This window comes from Truncatella angustata (assembly GCF_020726525.1).
Source record: "Truncatella angustata strain MPI-SDFR-AT-0073 chromosome Unknown BKA67scaffold_1, whole genome shotgun sequence".
NCBI lineage: Eukaryota > Fungi > Ascomycota > Sordariomycetes > Amphisphaeriales > Sporocadaceae > Truncatella > Truncatella angustata.
In genome coordinates, this window is record NW_025763381.1 from 7,595,387 (window position 1) to 7,611,706 (window position 16,320).

Consider the following 16,320-nt stretch of genomic DNA (forward strand, 5'->3'; position numbering starts at 1 on the left):
TTCAGCAGTGTTCATTGATTGTTTCCTCGGTCCTTGCGTTAGTGTAACGAAGTGTGGACGAACGCGATACCATGGTATTTTTCTTTTTGAGGCTTTTACTCTTCTCTCAAGCCATCTTGGTCCTGCTAAGGTTCAATGTAGTGCTCGATTGTTTGTTGATACCACGATTTATATCTTGACCTAGGGGCAAGACAAGACATTGCCGTGTCAAAATTGGCGCGAGATCTCGTATCACCTCATTATTGGGTGAATAGTTTGGATTGCTAACTGAAAAGGCGGCCGCATCTCAACGCCAAACGAGAAATGTTGCAATAAATCGGAACATGCTGCGAGACCCCTCCTCCCAATAAAAGCAAAAATGTAAAGAATTCATTCCTAGTCAGCTCGAGTAGCATTAATTAGCTTTCCAGACATGAGGCAGTGGCTAAGTCTTAGCACTGCCTAAATATAGAATATAGAAAATACGCCTGCAGCTCCTGGCGCTTTTCCTTCCCCTAGCCGTGTGAAATTGATCCCTGAGATAAGTGTAAGATATACGTGGGCGTATGAAGAAAATGATGCCTAACTTCTCACACACGACCGAACAACCTGAAAAACAAAGCAAAAGATTACCACTTAACCAATTTATGCATAAGTTGTCATAGTTAGCAATTCTGAGGGTTTCCTTCATGTTTCCCTTTCCCCCACCGCCTCCCTTCTTCAAAACCACAGCGAGAGAGAATTGCTCAACCCGTCAGGTCCTTGACAAACCCCAGCCTATGTCGTTGCGGATCCATCACCCTAGCATACTCTAATAGCAACCTCCAGACGTAGAGAACCATATCCTCTCTTCTCAGCACCTTCCCAGCCCAAGTCTGGCCCTCTTCCGCAATCCTTCTTGCCTCCTCGTCATGCTGCTGGAAGTATTCTAGCACTCCATAGATATCAGCGAATGAGTTGTCAAACGGGACAAAGTGCAGCCACGGGACCAATCGATAATCATGCCATTCGCTATACACAGTCGCTTTGAGAGGCAGGCTGGAGCTTAGCAGGAAGCCGCGCCACCGCGCCGAGAAGGAGTTCCCGTCGATGTCGGGCAGGAATTTGTTGTCGTATTGCTTGCTCATGGACATCTGGGGCTTCAAAGCGTAGTAGGACTCGGTATACGCACAAGTGGGGACGAGGCGACCCCAGAAGTTATAACGCTTTGGAGAGCATGACATCCACGTGAAGCCGACGTCGGTCAGTGGGATAAGTGAGGCGCCGAGCTCGCCTCTGTCCTGTGCTGACGTGACGATGCCGCCGGATGTAGCGTTCTTGTCGAGTCTGAACGTCATTTCAGGACCCACGGGTCCCGTCATGCTGCTCTTCTCGAGCAGAGATACGGCTGATCCGTTCATCATTTGGACGAATCGATGCCTGTGGAACCTCCACCAGTTTGCTTGACTACTTCGACCTCCACTTCCGACACCTCTCCAGACCAGCCCGTTCTTCTTGTCCTTCCAAGGCCCGCCGTGTCCTCGGCCTCCCGAGTATCGGGTCTCGTCAGTGAGATACATAGCGCCGGGGATGAGTATGTCGTTGTTCTGGGGTAATTTGGACCCGCTGAACACGGGGAATTCGAGCGTATCTAGAGTCTTTATGGCGCCCGGCTCGACGAAGGTCCCGTGTAAGCCTCGGAGATGCGGCTGTAAGCAAGCGTCTTGGGAAGCTGTGAAATTTGAAACGAAGCCACGATGAGTGTAGCTTGCCAAGGGGGATGTAGGATACAAGTTGTCTATGGACTCTTTTGTCGACGACGCGGGCGCTTCAAGATGACGTGCTAGGCTATCGGGTGGGCATGCAGCCTGCACATAATCCCAGTACTTGTCTGGATGGTCCACTATCCATTCCGGCTGGTAGGCGTCATCGTTTGACTCCGGGTCCACATCGCTGTAGTCTGTATACTCTGTTTTCGCCTCATGGCTTGGAAACAGCTCACGCAGGCCCAGTTCTGTAGCGGTATATTGATTGATGTTTTCCCAAGGTACCAAAATCCTTGGCTCATCCAAGACGTTGATAGCCATGTCCAAGTCAGGTAGATGTGACGATATCTCCTTTACCACATCTGTCCACAAATTCATCCAGTCCGACCGTTTCGGGAGATTTCCGAAGTCGGCCACAAATGAAGCATGACCGCCACGAACACGGATAAGTTGTGGTTGTGTGTGGACACGCTGCCGCATCACCGTCGGGTCTACAGACCAGAAGGGAGCAATGTCATGGTGGATCCGATCGAAGAAGTCTTCAACTACCATTGCACCCATTTGCTGTGCCGCCTCGAACCATGAATCGAAGCCCGGGGGCGGATGTCGACCGCGTCGCGAGCGGTAAGCTTGGCTTGCTTCCTCAATGGTGTACGAGCGTTTCGAGATAAGTTGTATTGAGCCCTTTTGTGCGCGTTCTATCAGCTGAGATATCGGATGATCATCTGGTTGTCGCCATGGCCGTATTGGTTGGCTGTCTTCGTGCTTGCTGCCTTTCCCTCCTTTCACTGGATAGCTCTCACCGAGCCACTCTACTCTACTAGGAAAGATGTGATTCGTACTATCGTTTTGGCTGTAAAGAGTCACGTATGATATCAAGACAGTAAGTATACCTGCTATTGCTAGGTATTTCAGTGTGTGTTTCCTCAACGTCGTCATGGTAGCCGAAGTTGCTCAATGGGCGTATCTGGATTTCAAGGATCGGATTCGCCGTGCGGATGCGGCCCTTAGGGATTGCACCCAATCGTGAACTCGTGACGATTGGTTTTGTGATTCTCACAATTATGTGAGTCCAGTCGCTTCTTCGTTTGGTTTATATCTCTTCCTAGTCTTTGATCTGACAAACGGTAGGGGAAAAAGAAGAATGGTATATATTTGCTAGAGATCTCGCAAAGGGGCTATACAAAATGAACGGCTAAGCAGTCCAACAAAGGCCGGATACAACACGCCAAGGAAAGAAGAGAACACCAGACTAAACGCTTTTGCATATATGCCGCAATACAGCATCATAGAGACCCGCTTGCCATCTGCAAACCATTAATCGAAGGGGTTGAGAGCAGGCAACCGTTTAAATCGCGACTGATTCGTTGTTGACGAAGCTTGGCGTTCATCAAATCGGAACATAATGTCTCATTCTAGAGGCACGCACAAATTGTGTTAAATATTGGCATGACACATTACTGAGCCATTGGGAACCGACAGTATGTTGGCATACTGCGCTCTATCCAGATCTGCTGTATCATATAATGGTTGTGAGGAACTTAGCAGTGCGTGACTACAAGCAAACGACCAGTAACAGATGAAACATGGAGATCAGAAGAATGACCAAGCCAGGGACACAGTTATCGACGAGGTCTCTAGTTTCTCAGCCACTGGGTTCGACGATCCTGTCAGTGGGAGAGAACAATTTTGCTGCCTAAGATCCTGACTTCGGCACAGCAGCCGATGCAATAATCGTATGTATGTGATTGCTACTTCCGTTCCACATTTCAACCCACATAACAATCCACGGGTCGGAAAATTTAAGCCAATGATAAGTCTGGACACTCGAAAAGTTATTTAGCCTCCGTTTCCAAGAAGAATATGCCGTCTGATTTGTCGAAGTTATGGAGACTAGGGTATACAGCACAAATATCATGTTATGTCAAGATTGACCTTGAGACCACACAGGAACTGATGCATCATTCATTTTGATTTGTATAAAATGTCTTTTCTATAATTGTCTCTCACGAGGAATGATTTACCCAAGCGCTTGAAGTGTCTCACGCATTTGCCAGAGTGAGCACTGGCGTTTCCACGCCAGACACCGAAATCCACACTATCTAAGCAGCCGCCGCATTTATTACTTCCGCAAACAAGCTTAAATACTAGTAGCGCTATAATGGCTCCCGCCATAGTTACTTCGCACACTTTATAAACGCATGAACTCAAGAAGCTCAAGTGCAACCATGGCCCAGGCACTCACAAGCACGTTAATTAAAAAAAGTTTATAGTATGTAAAAAGGTCCATCAGCGCTATCAACGTGTCGAGCGTGTATGTCTCGCTTGTCTTTAAGAATTAAAATCTATGGGTACTCTAAAATGTTGCAATTTCGGGAAACTAACGACCTAAATCTCTCTCTCCTCCACCAATCCTACTCCGTGCTGAACGCTTCTGAAAGCGCCCCTCCGATCGCACGCCCACGCCCTCGCTCAGCAACCTGTCTGGATCTATAGGCTTGACGAACGTCCCGAGGTAGACCTTTAGGCGCGATTCGACGAAAGGAAAAAAGTACACGTGAGAGCCAGTACATCTGGTACTGCGATAGTTCACAGCACGGTCTAGACTCATGTTCGTCTAAACGCATTACAATAAGCTTCCTCTCCATGGGGAAGTGTCTTGGTTCTCTTGGGTGACACTTCTTGACCTTGCTGACTTGTGTATATGCATTGTTCACTTTGGTGTTGGTGATACTAGCCAAGTTGTCTTGAACCGCTTGGCAGCGATTGGAAGGTCCGTTCGTTATTGATTGAGTCGCCACAGCTATGTAGAAAGAAGCCCACGAAAAGACCAACCAGAGGTTGAAACATTGCGGTCGTTTCTTTATCGAAAATGGCGGCACTCCAGTCCGCTGAAGCGATGGTTCTTTGATCACTAGTCTGTTTCCCCCGAATACAGCGTTTTAGCTAGTAAACACATGTGCAATCCGCTTTGGCTGCAATGAGCAATCTATGCAGGCCTCTTCCAACAAAATCAGATTATCACTACATTTTTTTGCACAAATGCCGGTGCGCGCCCAAACCCCACGGTGTCGGCTGCGATCTCAAACACACCAGCGTCGTCGTCTTTCACACAATTGGCGTCGATCCCACATCTTGGCCCACCCTTGAAGCGTTGCCAAGTCTCTTGGCCAGGCCCGAGACCACAGCCTCCGAAACCACCAAGATACTCGCCCAAGAAATTTGCGAAGCATTTCTGACAACGGGACAAGATAGATAAGACGTGCTAGTCCTACTGCTAGGAATATATCTGCTGCTCTTTCCTACCTCACATTCTCTTCCAAGCCCGACTATTTTCGTCTTATATCTTTCTATTTGACTTAAACGGAAGTGCACAGGTGCACCAAGCTTTCTTTCTATTTCTTGTGCCCAGATCTGGTTATCTGCTTCTCTTCGATTTCCAAGTTCTCAGTACCATATTAATAATCAAACCTACACACTCATCTATACATTGTCAATATGTACACCAGAACCGTCATCGCTGTTGTGTTTGCGACATTTGCGTCTTTTGCCGCTGCCGCACCTTTGAACATAAACCTTGGTGCTTACTCACCTGCTTTGTAAGTCAATTCCTAGTCGGCCACTTCGCGGAAAACAAAGAACACGTCTAACATAACAATAGGGTAGTAGGTGATGGTGCCTTAACGTTCCAAGGTGCAGCTGAGGGCGCTGCCGCCGCCGCCGCCGAGGGTGCGGCTATCGCCAAGGCATAATTCTGTATGTAATACAGGTGATCGGACAGACGAACAGTAAGGAGAAAGATATCTCTAATCGCCTCAACTGTCACTGATTTTGAGACTAGAAGACTTAAATTATACCCATTTATACACGAGGAACTAGCCACGCCAATCCATAATCCGCCACGCGTCAGAATAATTAGATATTGAGGTGATGCCCTAATGGATCATACCAGATTCAAGTCGTCATCATCGCACAACATGGGTTCACCAGATTTAACAAGAGGGCCATGATGAGTCCTTGATGACAAGGCTCAGGCACGATGTATCACGGCGCATGTGGAAAACTGCGACTGTGGCCGCAGATAATGGTGTCGTGGGGGAATGCAAGGGACTGATAAGCTATAATGCCAAGGGGCCAAGAATAGAAAATCTGTTTCAAGTCATCCCATGCGTGGCAACATGTATTAGCCAAGCACGTTTCCGTCGCATAACTCGCAGACTTGGTGCAGATCTCTACTGTTCCGAAAAAGAAGAGGAATAAATCAGTGAGATCCTGCCATGTTACACGTGGCATTGTGCCGGCCACATCTTCTCCAAGACTTTACTCTTGCACTCCGCTGTTGAGCGTATACTGGAAGTCGTTCAACATAGTGACACCCTCCACGCCGGGGAGGAAGCTGACCGTGGGGGAAATCCTGGGAACTTGTACTCCCGGCTCTGAGAAACCTGAAAGATCTTCTGCACGGTGTATATTTAACCACGCCACCGAGACGCTGGGGCGAAAAGTCCCGGCCGCTATGGCCAAGTAAAGCTACAGAGGTATTTTCCAGTGGCTGACTTGCGAAATCGTCGGAATTGATGCTCAGTTGAAGCGTAACAGCATGAGATCCAGCCGCAAGACTTGAGGGCACGAGAAGCATCATTGTATACAACAATAACATTGAGCCGAGTTCCTCTGTAGTCGTATGCAAGTCTCAAACAATCAACAACACATGTACAATAAACTGATGCACCAAAATCTATCGCGCATGTGATACTGTTCGGGAAAAGAAAAAGGCAAAATACCATGGAACGCTATCACTTACACATGGCGGTTGGACAGAAGCAACCGATGGCGTGCGATACTAGGTTCTTTATAACACAAGTCCATGTTTGGCCTAGCGATGAATAATTATTCGAAATTAATATTTGGTGGTGAGTTGCACCGTTGAGTTCTAGATCATGGCGATTGCTTCAGCGCCAGGTGCATAACGTTCCGTTCGTTCCCAAGGTAAGCCTGCAAAATCTAGGTGGAAGGGCGTTTTGATGTCCCAGACAAGATTCGTTGGAGTAATTGGCAGTGAAACGAGCCGACACCAATCGGTAATCGATGCAGACCATATGTCATGAAGGATCGCGTAGCCAGCGTAGCTTTAAAGGCATGGGTCCAATACGTTACAGCATTTTCCCTTGTCGCGTACTCCTGAGCAGGCCGTGCGACCAACCTGTGGTTACTGCGCCCTACCCATATATTCATTATTCAACATCCTCGGCAATTGCCAAAGGGTTTGTAGAATCTGGGTAGCGAGCGATGTATCGTTCTGCTAGGCTAAGACTGTCCGTTGATCTGGATCTTGGGTTCCCGAATATCCGTCTCTTCTCTTCGCTCGGGAATTCATCGCATTCCGCACCAGCCGGGTTGGTTAAGAACCATTCATTGGCGTTATGGTTTTGGCGCATATAATTTAGCACGCTCGCCCATGTGCCAGAACAGAGATTCAGGTCCTTGAGTGTAATTTGTACTGCTGAGCCATGTACACTGTCGCAAAGATACTCTAGCCAGGGTTGTGTGACACGAATATTGCTGATGGTTAGTCTTCCCAATTGAAGAGCATAACACAGTGGCTCATGTCCTTTTGTACCATTCCTGCCAGGTTTGGCTTCAGTGCGGATGCCACAAGGTAATTTGGTGATCATCTCTAGTAATAATCGATGTTCCTTGACGTCAATTCTCTCTGTTTCCTGGAAAGCCATGGGAAGCAAGAGAGCCTGCCGAAGAATATCATCACTCTTCAAGATGCCAAAATTGATGCGTACATTGTCAAACCAACTACCGCCGCAAATATGTAAGCCCATGATACGGGGCATAGTGTCGATAGCTGCACGTACAGCTCTCAGAAATGCACCGTTCTTCATAATGTCTCTTTGTGACTTTCCCCGACCCACATATTCTTCATGCGCTTCTTTGAAGAGAACTTGATAAGGTAGATATCTCTCGTCTTGCGTATAGAACGGATCTGACGCATCCTGGAAAAGAGCGGCCCATGCAGCAATTATGAGGTTTGCCTTCTTAATGTCCTTTTCAATGTTGCTCCATTCCCGAAGGCCCTCCAGTCTTCGAATCTCTTTGCGCAGCTGACCAATGTGATATGCGCCAAAAGTTGCCAGGCTTTCAGCCAGGAACTGACTATAAACTTGCATTCGAATCTTAACAGCATGGACGCCCTTGCGAATGATGGGATGCTGGGAAATCTCTTGAACGCGCAAAATTGACTCTGGGGTTATATCAATTTCGAGAAAACTGAGAAGCATGTCAGAGCTGACATCACAGAACCACCGACAAACAAGCCGCACGTTCTTGATATCCTTGGCAGTGTAACGCAGGCATTCGAGGCCGTCGGCCTCTTCCACGTACGGAGCGCCTCGCACATGCGTGAACACTTGACACAAGATTTCGTCGGGGAGGTCTCGTATGTCAAGTGGCCGGATCCCGTGATTAGACTCTGCACGTATGGTCGCCCTCAACGAGCTTTGTTTCGCCTCCAGAGCGCGCCTTTGCAATGCTGCATCTCGACTGGGCTTTCCAGAGTTACCAGCAGCGAATGAGCCATTGGCCAATTTGGACGTGGCCAAGGGGAGTGCTTGCCGCGACGTCCTTAATTCTTCGTTGACCTTGTTCAAGCTTGCGTAGAGGTCAGCAAGAGTGCGGCTCGGTGCCATTAGGAAAGGCATTGAAGCCACCGTCAACTCAGACAGCAAAACTACCCAGAGCTGAAAGCTTGAAGTCTGACCGCACGTTCAGTATAGTAGTCAAATGAGATGTAGACTGTCGCGAGACACTCTCCGAGGTTCAAAATCAACGTGTTGCACAGCAGGTGGTCGAGTCCAGCTAGGGCGGTCAGGCACTGCTCAAGGCAACCCCCTGAAGCACGGGAAGTGTAGGCCTATTGAACTTACGTCAATGCTCCGGTCAAGGTCTCAGAACTGTGGAAATGATAATGGTAGTCAGAACTTCGTTGTCAGTAGGTTTAAAAACATTCTCCCGTCGAAGATCAGCAGATGCGAATCGATATTCTGCTGCTGCCTGATAAGAATGCGTACCATGATTGAATCTATATCTCATAACTTCCTGCGACAGCCCTCACCTTGACACTTGCACGTATGGAATCACGCTATTCCGGGCTAAAATAGCGTATTCGGAACTCGGTGGCAGGGCCCAAGGTTGGACAAGCAGGGGCCCCTTTCAACCAGTAGCTCAACGTCAAACAACTTCATTTCCAACAACAATTCGTATATCAAGACGACGTACATGGAAAACTATCGTCTCTAATGAAATGCTTTGTCAAGTGATCATGCTCGACGCCACGATGCTGTCTTGCTGAAAGCAGCGAGACAACCACGAAACTATGCTATCTATGATGAATATCTTTTGATGCCCCTGCACGTTGTTTGGCACGTCATGGCCAGAAAAATTGTGGCTGTACTTGTAGCTTTTGTCACGAGCCACAATTCTTGGAGTCCAGTTTCAAACACATCTTTGCCTCGAAACCTTCCAGTCCATACCGCAGAACCCGTGATCCCGTCGCAACTGCCGCTCAGAAGCCCCATTAGAGTCTCAATACAAGTCCTTCGATGCAGTCGAGGTGACGCTATAGCTTGCCTCCGGGTGGGCATCTCAGAGGAACAAATCCGGAAGAGCAGACACCATGCGCGAGTTCATGGACTACATCCAAAGCGCATTCTACACCGCGACCGGCTGGAGACGCGACAACTCGTACTCCTCCTTGAACGCGACTGCCGATGCATTGCTCAACTTTCCCACGCCGCGCGGGCTGCGGCTCACGCTGGGCTCCCTAGCCACGCCGCAATTTGCCACCGCTTACCAGCTTGGCACCATCGGTGTCGTCGACGGCTCCGTCTCCTACTTATACTCGTCGGTACCGCTCACGAATGCCATCGCGCAAAGCAGCAGAATACCGCTGCCCGATTTGCTGAGGAGCTACAAGCCCTTGGCGGAACTGTCAAGAGGATCTACGGGGACCGGTAACTGGATCAAAGGATGGGATCGCACAGAGAAGGATACCCTGGCGTATGGGAGATTGTACTTGCCACGGTCGATGCTTGAAGCTCTGGTAGTGAAGAGGTTCACGCCTGACCTACAGGTTCAGGTCAGTGCTGTATCGGACCAAACTCTACGCAATGGCGGCACTATGCTGGGTATGGTGCAGTATGATGTGGGAAAGTACGGCGTCGAGGGCCTGGCCTCATCGGACGGGGGCCTCATGGGTGTACGCGGACTATACAACTTCGGAGGTGATGCTGCAAGATTTCAGCCAAAGCCGCCATCAACAGACGACAATGGCTCGGGAAGCTTCAACAGTAACGGGAATGGCAATGGCAATCACGGCGGGGAAAGAGAAGGCATTGACGGTCGCTTCAGTGCTGGTGCAGAGCTGTACTACGGGACATTAAATAAGTCAGGCGGCATGAGCGTAGGCATGAGGTTTGCGACTCTTCCGTCTTACAAAGGGTCACCAATCACAGCGACCATGACAATAAACCCATTGATGGGAAACATTAGCTGGAGCTACGCAGTCTTGGCCGGCAAGCATTGCTCCCTGGCCAGCAGAATGGACTTCAATGTCTATAGCTACGAAAGCGACTGGACAATCGGCATGGAACTCTGGCGGAAAAAGGGCACGTGGACGGTCGCCAAGGACGGGGATTCTGAATCCCCTACCGAGGCTGTGCCAACACAACCGGTCAGAAGCTTTCAAGCAAAGCTGGAATGGAGGCTGGATGACCCGCTCCCACTATTGGAAACGCCATCGCCAGCTGAAGTTGAAGCATTGCCCGCACCACTAATAGTGGCAGATTCAAAGGAGACGACCGAGGTAACGAGTACAGAGGCATTGAGAAGAAAAGAGCGCAGCTTTCGTTCTAAACTTGAGTGGAGCCCGGATGTCACTGAAGACGATCTTATTGCTGAGCCTGGAGATGATGACGACCAATATTCCGGGGTCTTGAAGGCCCGATTAGACCAGAACCTAAAGATTGGCCTGCTTTGGGAAGGGAGGGTACAGTCCTTGCTCTTCAGCTTGGGGAGTGGGATCGATTTTCGCCGGCTAGACTCGCCATTCCGAAGCATTGGTCTCGAGGTCCAGTTCTCGTCATGAAAACCATACTCTTCACTTCCGTAAATGTTCTACTGTGTAACATGATCAAGTAGGCGACTGGGATGGGTAATACAAGGCGATCGTCAGCTGTGCTAGTGTCCGCTTCAATAGTGTTAATTGGCGGATCTACTAAAGTGTCGGGATCCAACGGTTTCAAAACAGCCTTCTCCAGTACTTGTATACAAGCTCACCAAGCTTTTACTCAGGCATACCTACAGTAGGCGTTGGAAAGCCTCCAAAGACAGGACGTTCGCCAAGTGGCCAAGCACCGTTCAAAGGCCCTGCATGCAGTGAGTAACATTTGGGTCATCCATGACATGGTCTTGGAGAGCGGCTCTACGGGGTCCCCACAACCTTGATGGCCACCCTTCTCGCAAACGGGCTTTCGCTCATGTCCACGAGGTGAGCATTGCAACGCACCAGCAGCAAATCAAACCCGGTGGCTTGGTACCGGACATCATCCCGACGAAGCGAGAGAGTCGCTTAGGCCGGAGCATAACCCTCCTAAGCTTGATTTACAAGGGCTGGGTCCAATTCAAAGGACGCCCTACTCACAGCTCAATCCTCCACGCAGGAGTAGACAATCGCTGGAGTGACTACTTGCAATTGGATCAGTTGCGAAGGGGTTTCAGATTACCCAGCTGCGACTGACCGACAGACGCTGCTGATGCAAATATCGCTCTGAGCATAACCATACCACCAGGCAAAGGACGTTTTGGACCCATCGGTATTGTCGTGACACTACTCTATGCAACGGGAGGCTAGCTACACGGTGTTCCCAAGCTATATAATTTGGAAAACCCCCTTGAAAAGCTCATTGTAGCCCTAGAAAGTATGCAGTGTTAAGCTAGCACAAATACCTATACACAGCATCTCAAACATGCTTAAACATCCCGAGAAAATTTTGTGCAGCGTGAACGCCCTATAGCTGTGAAGTGTTCGTAGTACTTGATTAGAGGTCGCAACCCGATTGTCTTTTTTTTGTTGTCTTTTGCTGTTCATATGAGCAGGACATGTATGTCTTGCGAGTTACATCACTGTGTCAGAAGAATTAGTGGCATCGAATTGAAAATGCCTTGGGCGTTTATGATAATCCAATCTGATATGTAACGGCTGTGTGGTGGTTCTCGGTGTGCCGACCTGGTGCCATGGCATCTTGAGGTACTTGGCGTTGTGAGGACCTTGATGGCCATCTACCTGCCTAGGTTAGACATGTGTCAGTTGGCTTACCGGGGCCCTTTGTGCTGGGGTTGTAGGTTATGGGGTCCACGGAGACGCAACAGGCGGGTGGTCGTTTTCCACGTGCAATGGGAAGACAAAGACTTCGTTGGTACTGTAGAACCACGAAAACATCGGACGAAAGCTTTCATCTCGTGTAGCCAAACTAGTTTTGTGTAATTCAAGTTATATCTCGAGTATACGATGAAGGGGAAAAACAATGCAATGTCGTTCATTTGGAGTTAACAACCCCTGCAAGTTCACACACGACCCCCCGCCCACATAGTCCTTTAAATAGTGGACGCGATTGCCCTTAGCAATGCTCTGATACGTCACAGTCCCTCTGAAGCCGCACTAGGAAATCCGCTTGAGACGCCTCCCGTCCATCAGGGTTCTCATTTTTTACAGATTCGGACGCTCTTGTCTTTGAAGATAGGATCCACAGTGCCGGCGTCAAACCCTGCTCACCCTCTTGCTCGCCCTGCTGGTGGTTTTTGCATCATTCATTCTGGCCATCAAGGTCCTCAGTCCTCAACCCTCACGCCTCCAGGCCGGGTCTGGGTGGGACGCGATCCATATTCTTCCCATGAGGTCAAGCCGTTGTCGCTCTTTTTCCAATCACTTCACGCCGAGCACAAAATCCACAACGCTTGTTGCCAACGGCCTGATCTCCGTTAAATCCAGTATCTGCTCATACTTGCGCCGCTTCTTCTTTCTGCAAGTACATAACGCACAGCAGATCTTGCCGAGCGTCGGCCGCCCAGCCCAAGAACTTTTATTCTCTGTGCCCAAAATCCTTCCTATGGAATAAGAGAGTACGACAAAATAGTTCGCAGCCGTTTTTTCCAACTTTTTTTCTTTTCATCTTCGGTGGACCTTGACGACCATCACTTGGTAGACTGTGCTATCGTACACAGTATTGCCCACGTCACTAAATCCTCGACGTTCCAACTTACATATTGATCGCGCAATTTACACAAAAGTCACCATGGACGCTTTGCTGCGAGCAGCTCTGCTGAGACGGCAAGATGATGATGCTGCAGGCTCCGCCCAAGACGAACCATCAACCGTCACTGTCGACTGCGACTCTGGTAACGAGTTCGACGGCCGGCTTGGCCTTCGCGTCTCGGCAATCTTTGTCATCTTGGTTTCGTCTCTGCTCGGCGCGCTCCTGCCGGTGGTCCTTGCCAGAAGCCGGCACGTCAATGTACCCTCGTCCTTCTTCTTCGTCGCCAAGTACTTCGGTACTGGTGTCATTATCGCAACTTCGATCATGCACTTGCTGGTGCCTGCCTTCGATGCACTTAGTTCGCCCTGTCTTCAAGACTACGACATCTCGGCATACCCTTGGGCTGGCGGCATCTGTTTCATGACCATCATGGTTATGTTCTTCATCGAGGTCATTATCAGCCACTATGACCTCTTCGGAGGCAGCAGTCATAGCCACGGGAATGAGCCTAGTGACCCTTCTCTCGGCATGCTTAAGTCTGGCACAATCAGCACTTCTCCCTCGCCTTCCCAAGATCAAGATCTTGAGACCGGCACCCACAAGGGGCCTGCAAACTCTGGTCTGCCCGGTGAAGACCATCTCGGCCACAACCGTGAGCACTCGGAAGGCGAAGCAGCATTCGCTGCCCAAATGACCGCCCTCTTCATCCTCGAGTTTGGCGTCATATTTCACTCAATCTTCATTGGCCTTACCCTCGCAGTTGCCGGTGACGAGTTTGTCATCCTATACATTGTCCTCGTCTTCCATCAAATGTTCGAAGGTCTCGGTTTGGGCTCCCGACTAGCGGTCGCCTCATGGCCCAGAGGCAAGGGCTACATGCCGTACTTGCTTGCCACACTTTACGCACTCAGCACACCTATCGCCATTGCCGCCGGTCTTGGAGTCCGCGAGACGCTAACGCCAGGTTCTAGTACCACCCTGATCATCAACGGAGTATTCGACGCTATTTCCGCGGGTATTCTGTTGTACACAGGTCTTGTAGAACTGATGGCACACGAGTTCATGTTCTCGCCACAGATGCAGAAAGCTGGTCTGAAGATGAAAATGTCAGCTCTAGGCTGCGTATTCTTAGGTGGAGGTCTGATGGCTCTGCTTGCCAAGTGGGCCTAGTGTGAGGAAGCAATACAATTGTCATGACAAGCGGATCGGCGATCGAAAGGGACATGCATTATGCGGCGTTTGTGGCATTTGGGAAAAGATTCATACCGTGGCTACGGTTTCAACGTTAGAATTCATGACCATACTCGGATCCATGATCTGGTCATTAGATACCCTTGAATGATTTCACGCAAGAAATAACATTTCTTCATGCTGTTGTGAATTGTTGTGACGATCGTGAATGCGGCATGACAAGCTGGAGCTCAATGAGGGGTCAACTCTAGAGTGCGGCGCTGTGGCGCTGCCTTTGAAAGCTCTGACCGACTGCTAGTCTAGATCATTTCGTGCCACCCTCTCTCTCTGATTATGCTATCTATACATTTCACGCGCTCAATATTCCGTTGATGTCATATGAGTAATTTACTGGCATTACCTTCCGATATGAAGCAGAAGAAAAGCGACTCGGGAGTAAGTTACAATAGAGAAGACTTGACCAAAATTCGATGCAAAGATGCCGGCTGCCGAAAGAGCTACACAACCTTCGCAGCTCTCCCCACCTATAATTTAAAACTATCAATCATCATACTGCAGGTGAATCAAGACTAAACAGGAATCACAAAAAATGTGAAAGTAAGCTGCATTGTGCATTTGTACCTCGCCAATGGGCGGGGCACGACAACGTCTTAAGCTGTACCACAGAACCCTCAGGTCCCTGGCTTGCGGACAAATGCATGGACGCCTCAACAGTTCATGCACAGCATGGGCTACCTCATTGTTGTCCTTCCAGTCCACGACGTTGATTCTGTTCCTGCAGTTTGTATGGTACAGTCGTCTCAATAGACGGTACATGTGGTGAGGTGAACATGGTGTGTACTAGTGACGTGTCGATCTTCTTATGCGATGTAGCATTTGTTAGTCTACCCTGTGACCAGCCAACTTCCGGATGGACGGATGTTGACTTCTGCTTGGTGGTTTCCGAGATCGAAATTGGCAGATATTTTCTAGGAGCCTTGGGCCATCGAGTAATCTAAGATGATGGATTTCGCTGGACCACAACAACAGAATGACTACCAAGCTTTGTACCTTGAAAATGAGTGATATGAGGGAGAAATACGACAGATTTCGACTACACCTTCGCCAGCTAATTTAGAACTCGATTTCGATTCCTTATGAACCCAAACATGTGCACATCAACGACTACCACTATGAATGGCATTATGCCTTTCCACAGCCTAGTCAAGATCCCAGACGATTTGTGCACTGTAACATCATGTGATAAGTACTCGACTTCTTCACACATTCCTTCGTGTCGCCACTTGTAGCTGTCTTGAGCAAGAAGCACCAGAGATAAGAAGAAAATAATGAATACTACTGGGGCTCGGTTAGACTTTAGGGTTGCAACCTGGCCAAGCCTCGTCGGCGGACATGTGGTGATAGACCCTGAAGTTCGGTCATATTTTGTATGCATGTACACTTAATTAGATACCGTGAAACCCTCTGAGTACAAGAGGGGAACAAAATCCAGAGTAAGTCCCGAAGGAGCCAGCCAGAGTAACCAATAAACTCCAATAATACGCCAACCTATTACTTGGGGCACCGTTTTGAGTTGCCTCTATGATGTGGTTGTTGCAGTAAGTATTACCGAACTACCTTTCAAGCCAAAGGGTCTTGCAGCAGCCGTATTTGTTCATTCGATTGCGCCAAGGGAAGGATGACCCCGGTCCTACCCGCGATGCTAGATCCTGATATACCTACATTATCGGTATACTTCCAGTTCTGTGGTTCTCTCACGCACTGCTAATCTGCCAGAGGGCAAATCGGAGAACTGACTGACCTAATCCTGGTGCATCAGTCCCCAGTGGACCTCAGTTTGCTTCCTGGTGCCCGCAGCTTCTTGCTTTCCACGATCCGTCCCTTCAAGAAACCCCCTACGATGCTAAGCTTCCTATAGAGAACATGTCATCATAAGCTCTGATCGAACTATATATCGCTATCGCTCATGCTACCTGGTCTTGATAAAAATACTTATATCGATGAGAGGTAAGTTGCTTGCCGACCATCGGCGGCTTGCTTACTACTGGAAGACATCCCCGAGGGAATTGGCAGACGGCAGGTTG

At 49.1% G+C, this 16,320-nt stretch overlaps 7 protein-coding genes across 7 annotated transcripts; 4 read left to right on the top strand and 3 right to left on the bottom strand.

Moving 5' to 3' along the window:
* Window positions 1-708: 708 nt before the first annotated feature.
* Window positions 709-2,663, bottom strand: BKA67DRAFT_668146 (capsular associated protein; the record flags this gene model as incomplete). Its single annotated transcript, XM_046108632.1, has 1 exon — window positions 709-2,663. The coding sequence occupies one exon, from the start codon at window positions 2,661-2,663 to the stop codon at window positions 726-728; it is 1,938 nt and encodes a 645-aa protein (XP_045965354.1). The 3' UTR covers window positions 709-725.
* Window positions 2,664-5,222: 2,559 nt separating this feature from the next.
* On the top strand, window positions 5,223-5,476 carry BKA67DRAFT_654353 (uncharacterized protein; the record flags this gene model as incomplete). The annotated part of the gene is made up of 2 exons (XM_046106545.1): window positions 5,223-5,323; window positions 5,386-5,476. The coding sequence occupies 2 exons, from the start codon at window positions 5,223-5,225 to the stop codon at window positions 5,474-5,476; spliced, it is 192 nt and encodes a 63-aa protein (XP_045965355.1).
* Window positions 5,477-5,876: 400 nt separating this feature from the next.
* On the bottom strand, window positions 5,877-6,671 carry BKA67DRAFT_78896 (uncharacterized protein). The gene has a single exon (XM_046109437.1). The coding sequence runs from the start codon at window positions 6,382-6,384 to the stop codon at window positions 5,986-5,988; it is 399 nt and encodes a 132-aa protein (XP_045965356.1). The 5' UTR covers window positions 6,385-6,671; the 3' UTR covers window positions 5,877-5,985.
* BKA67DRAFT_78909 (uncharacterized protein) lies at window positions 6,672-8,921 on the bottom strand. The gene has a single exon (XM_046109438.1). The coding sequence runs from the start codon at window positions 8,432-8,434 to the stop codon at window positions 6,959-6,961; it is 1,476 nt and encodes a 491-aa protein (XP_045965357.1). The 5' UTR covers window positions 8,435-8,921; the 3' UTR covers window positions 6,672-6,958.
* Window positions 8,466-9,067, top strand: BKA67DRAFT_550529 (uncharacterized protein). Its single transcript, XM_046101669.1, has one exon. The coding sequence runs from the start codon at window positions 8,517-8,519 to the stop codon at window positions 8,850-8,852; it is 336 nt and encodes a 111-aa protein (XP_045965358.1). The 5' UTR covers window positions 8,466-8,516; the 3' UTR covers window positions 8,853-9,067.
* A 341-nt stretch (window positions 9,068-9,408) lies between these two features.
* Window positions 9,409-10,878, top strand: BKA67DRAFT_654355 (uncharacterized protein; the record flags this gene model as incomplete). Its single annotated transcript, XM_046106546.1, has 1 exon — window positions 9,409-10,878. One exon carries the CDS (start codon window positions 9,409-9,411, stop codon window positions 10,876-10,878), a length of 1,470 nt encoding a protein of 489 aa, XP_045965359.1.
* Window positions 10,879-13,084: 2,206 nt separating this feature from the next.
* On the top strand, window positions 13,085-14,215 carry BKA67DRAFT_531292 (Zinc/iron permease; the record flags this gene model as incomplete). The annotated part of the gene is made up of 1 exon (XM_046099364.1): window positions 13,085-14,215. One exon carries the CDS (start codon window positions 13,085-13,087, stop codon window positions 14,213-14,215), a length of 1,131 nt encoding a protein of 376 aa, XP_045965360.1.
* Window positions 14,216-16,320: the final 2,105 nt, after the last annotated feature.

Bases quoted from the DNA above. Each gene is read 5' to 3' on its own strand.
- BKA67DRAFT_78896 (XM_046109437.1), bottom strand. From the start codon at position 6,384: ATGTTATTGTTGTATACAATGATGCTTCTCGTGCCCTCAAGTCTTGCG.
- BKA67DRAFT_78909 (XM_046109438.1), bottom strand. From the start codon at position 8,434: ATGCCTTTCCTAATGGCACCGAGCCGCACTCTTGCTGACCTCTACGCA.
- BKA67DRAFT_550529 (XM_046101669.1), top strand. From the start codon at position 8,517: ATGAGATGTAGACTGTCGCGAGACACTCTCCGAGGTTCAAAATCAACG.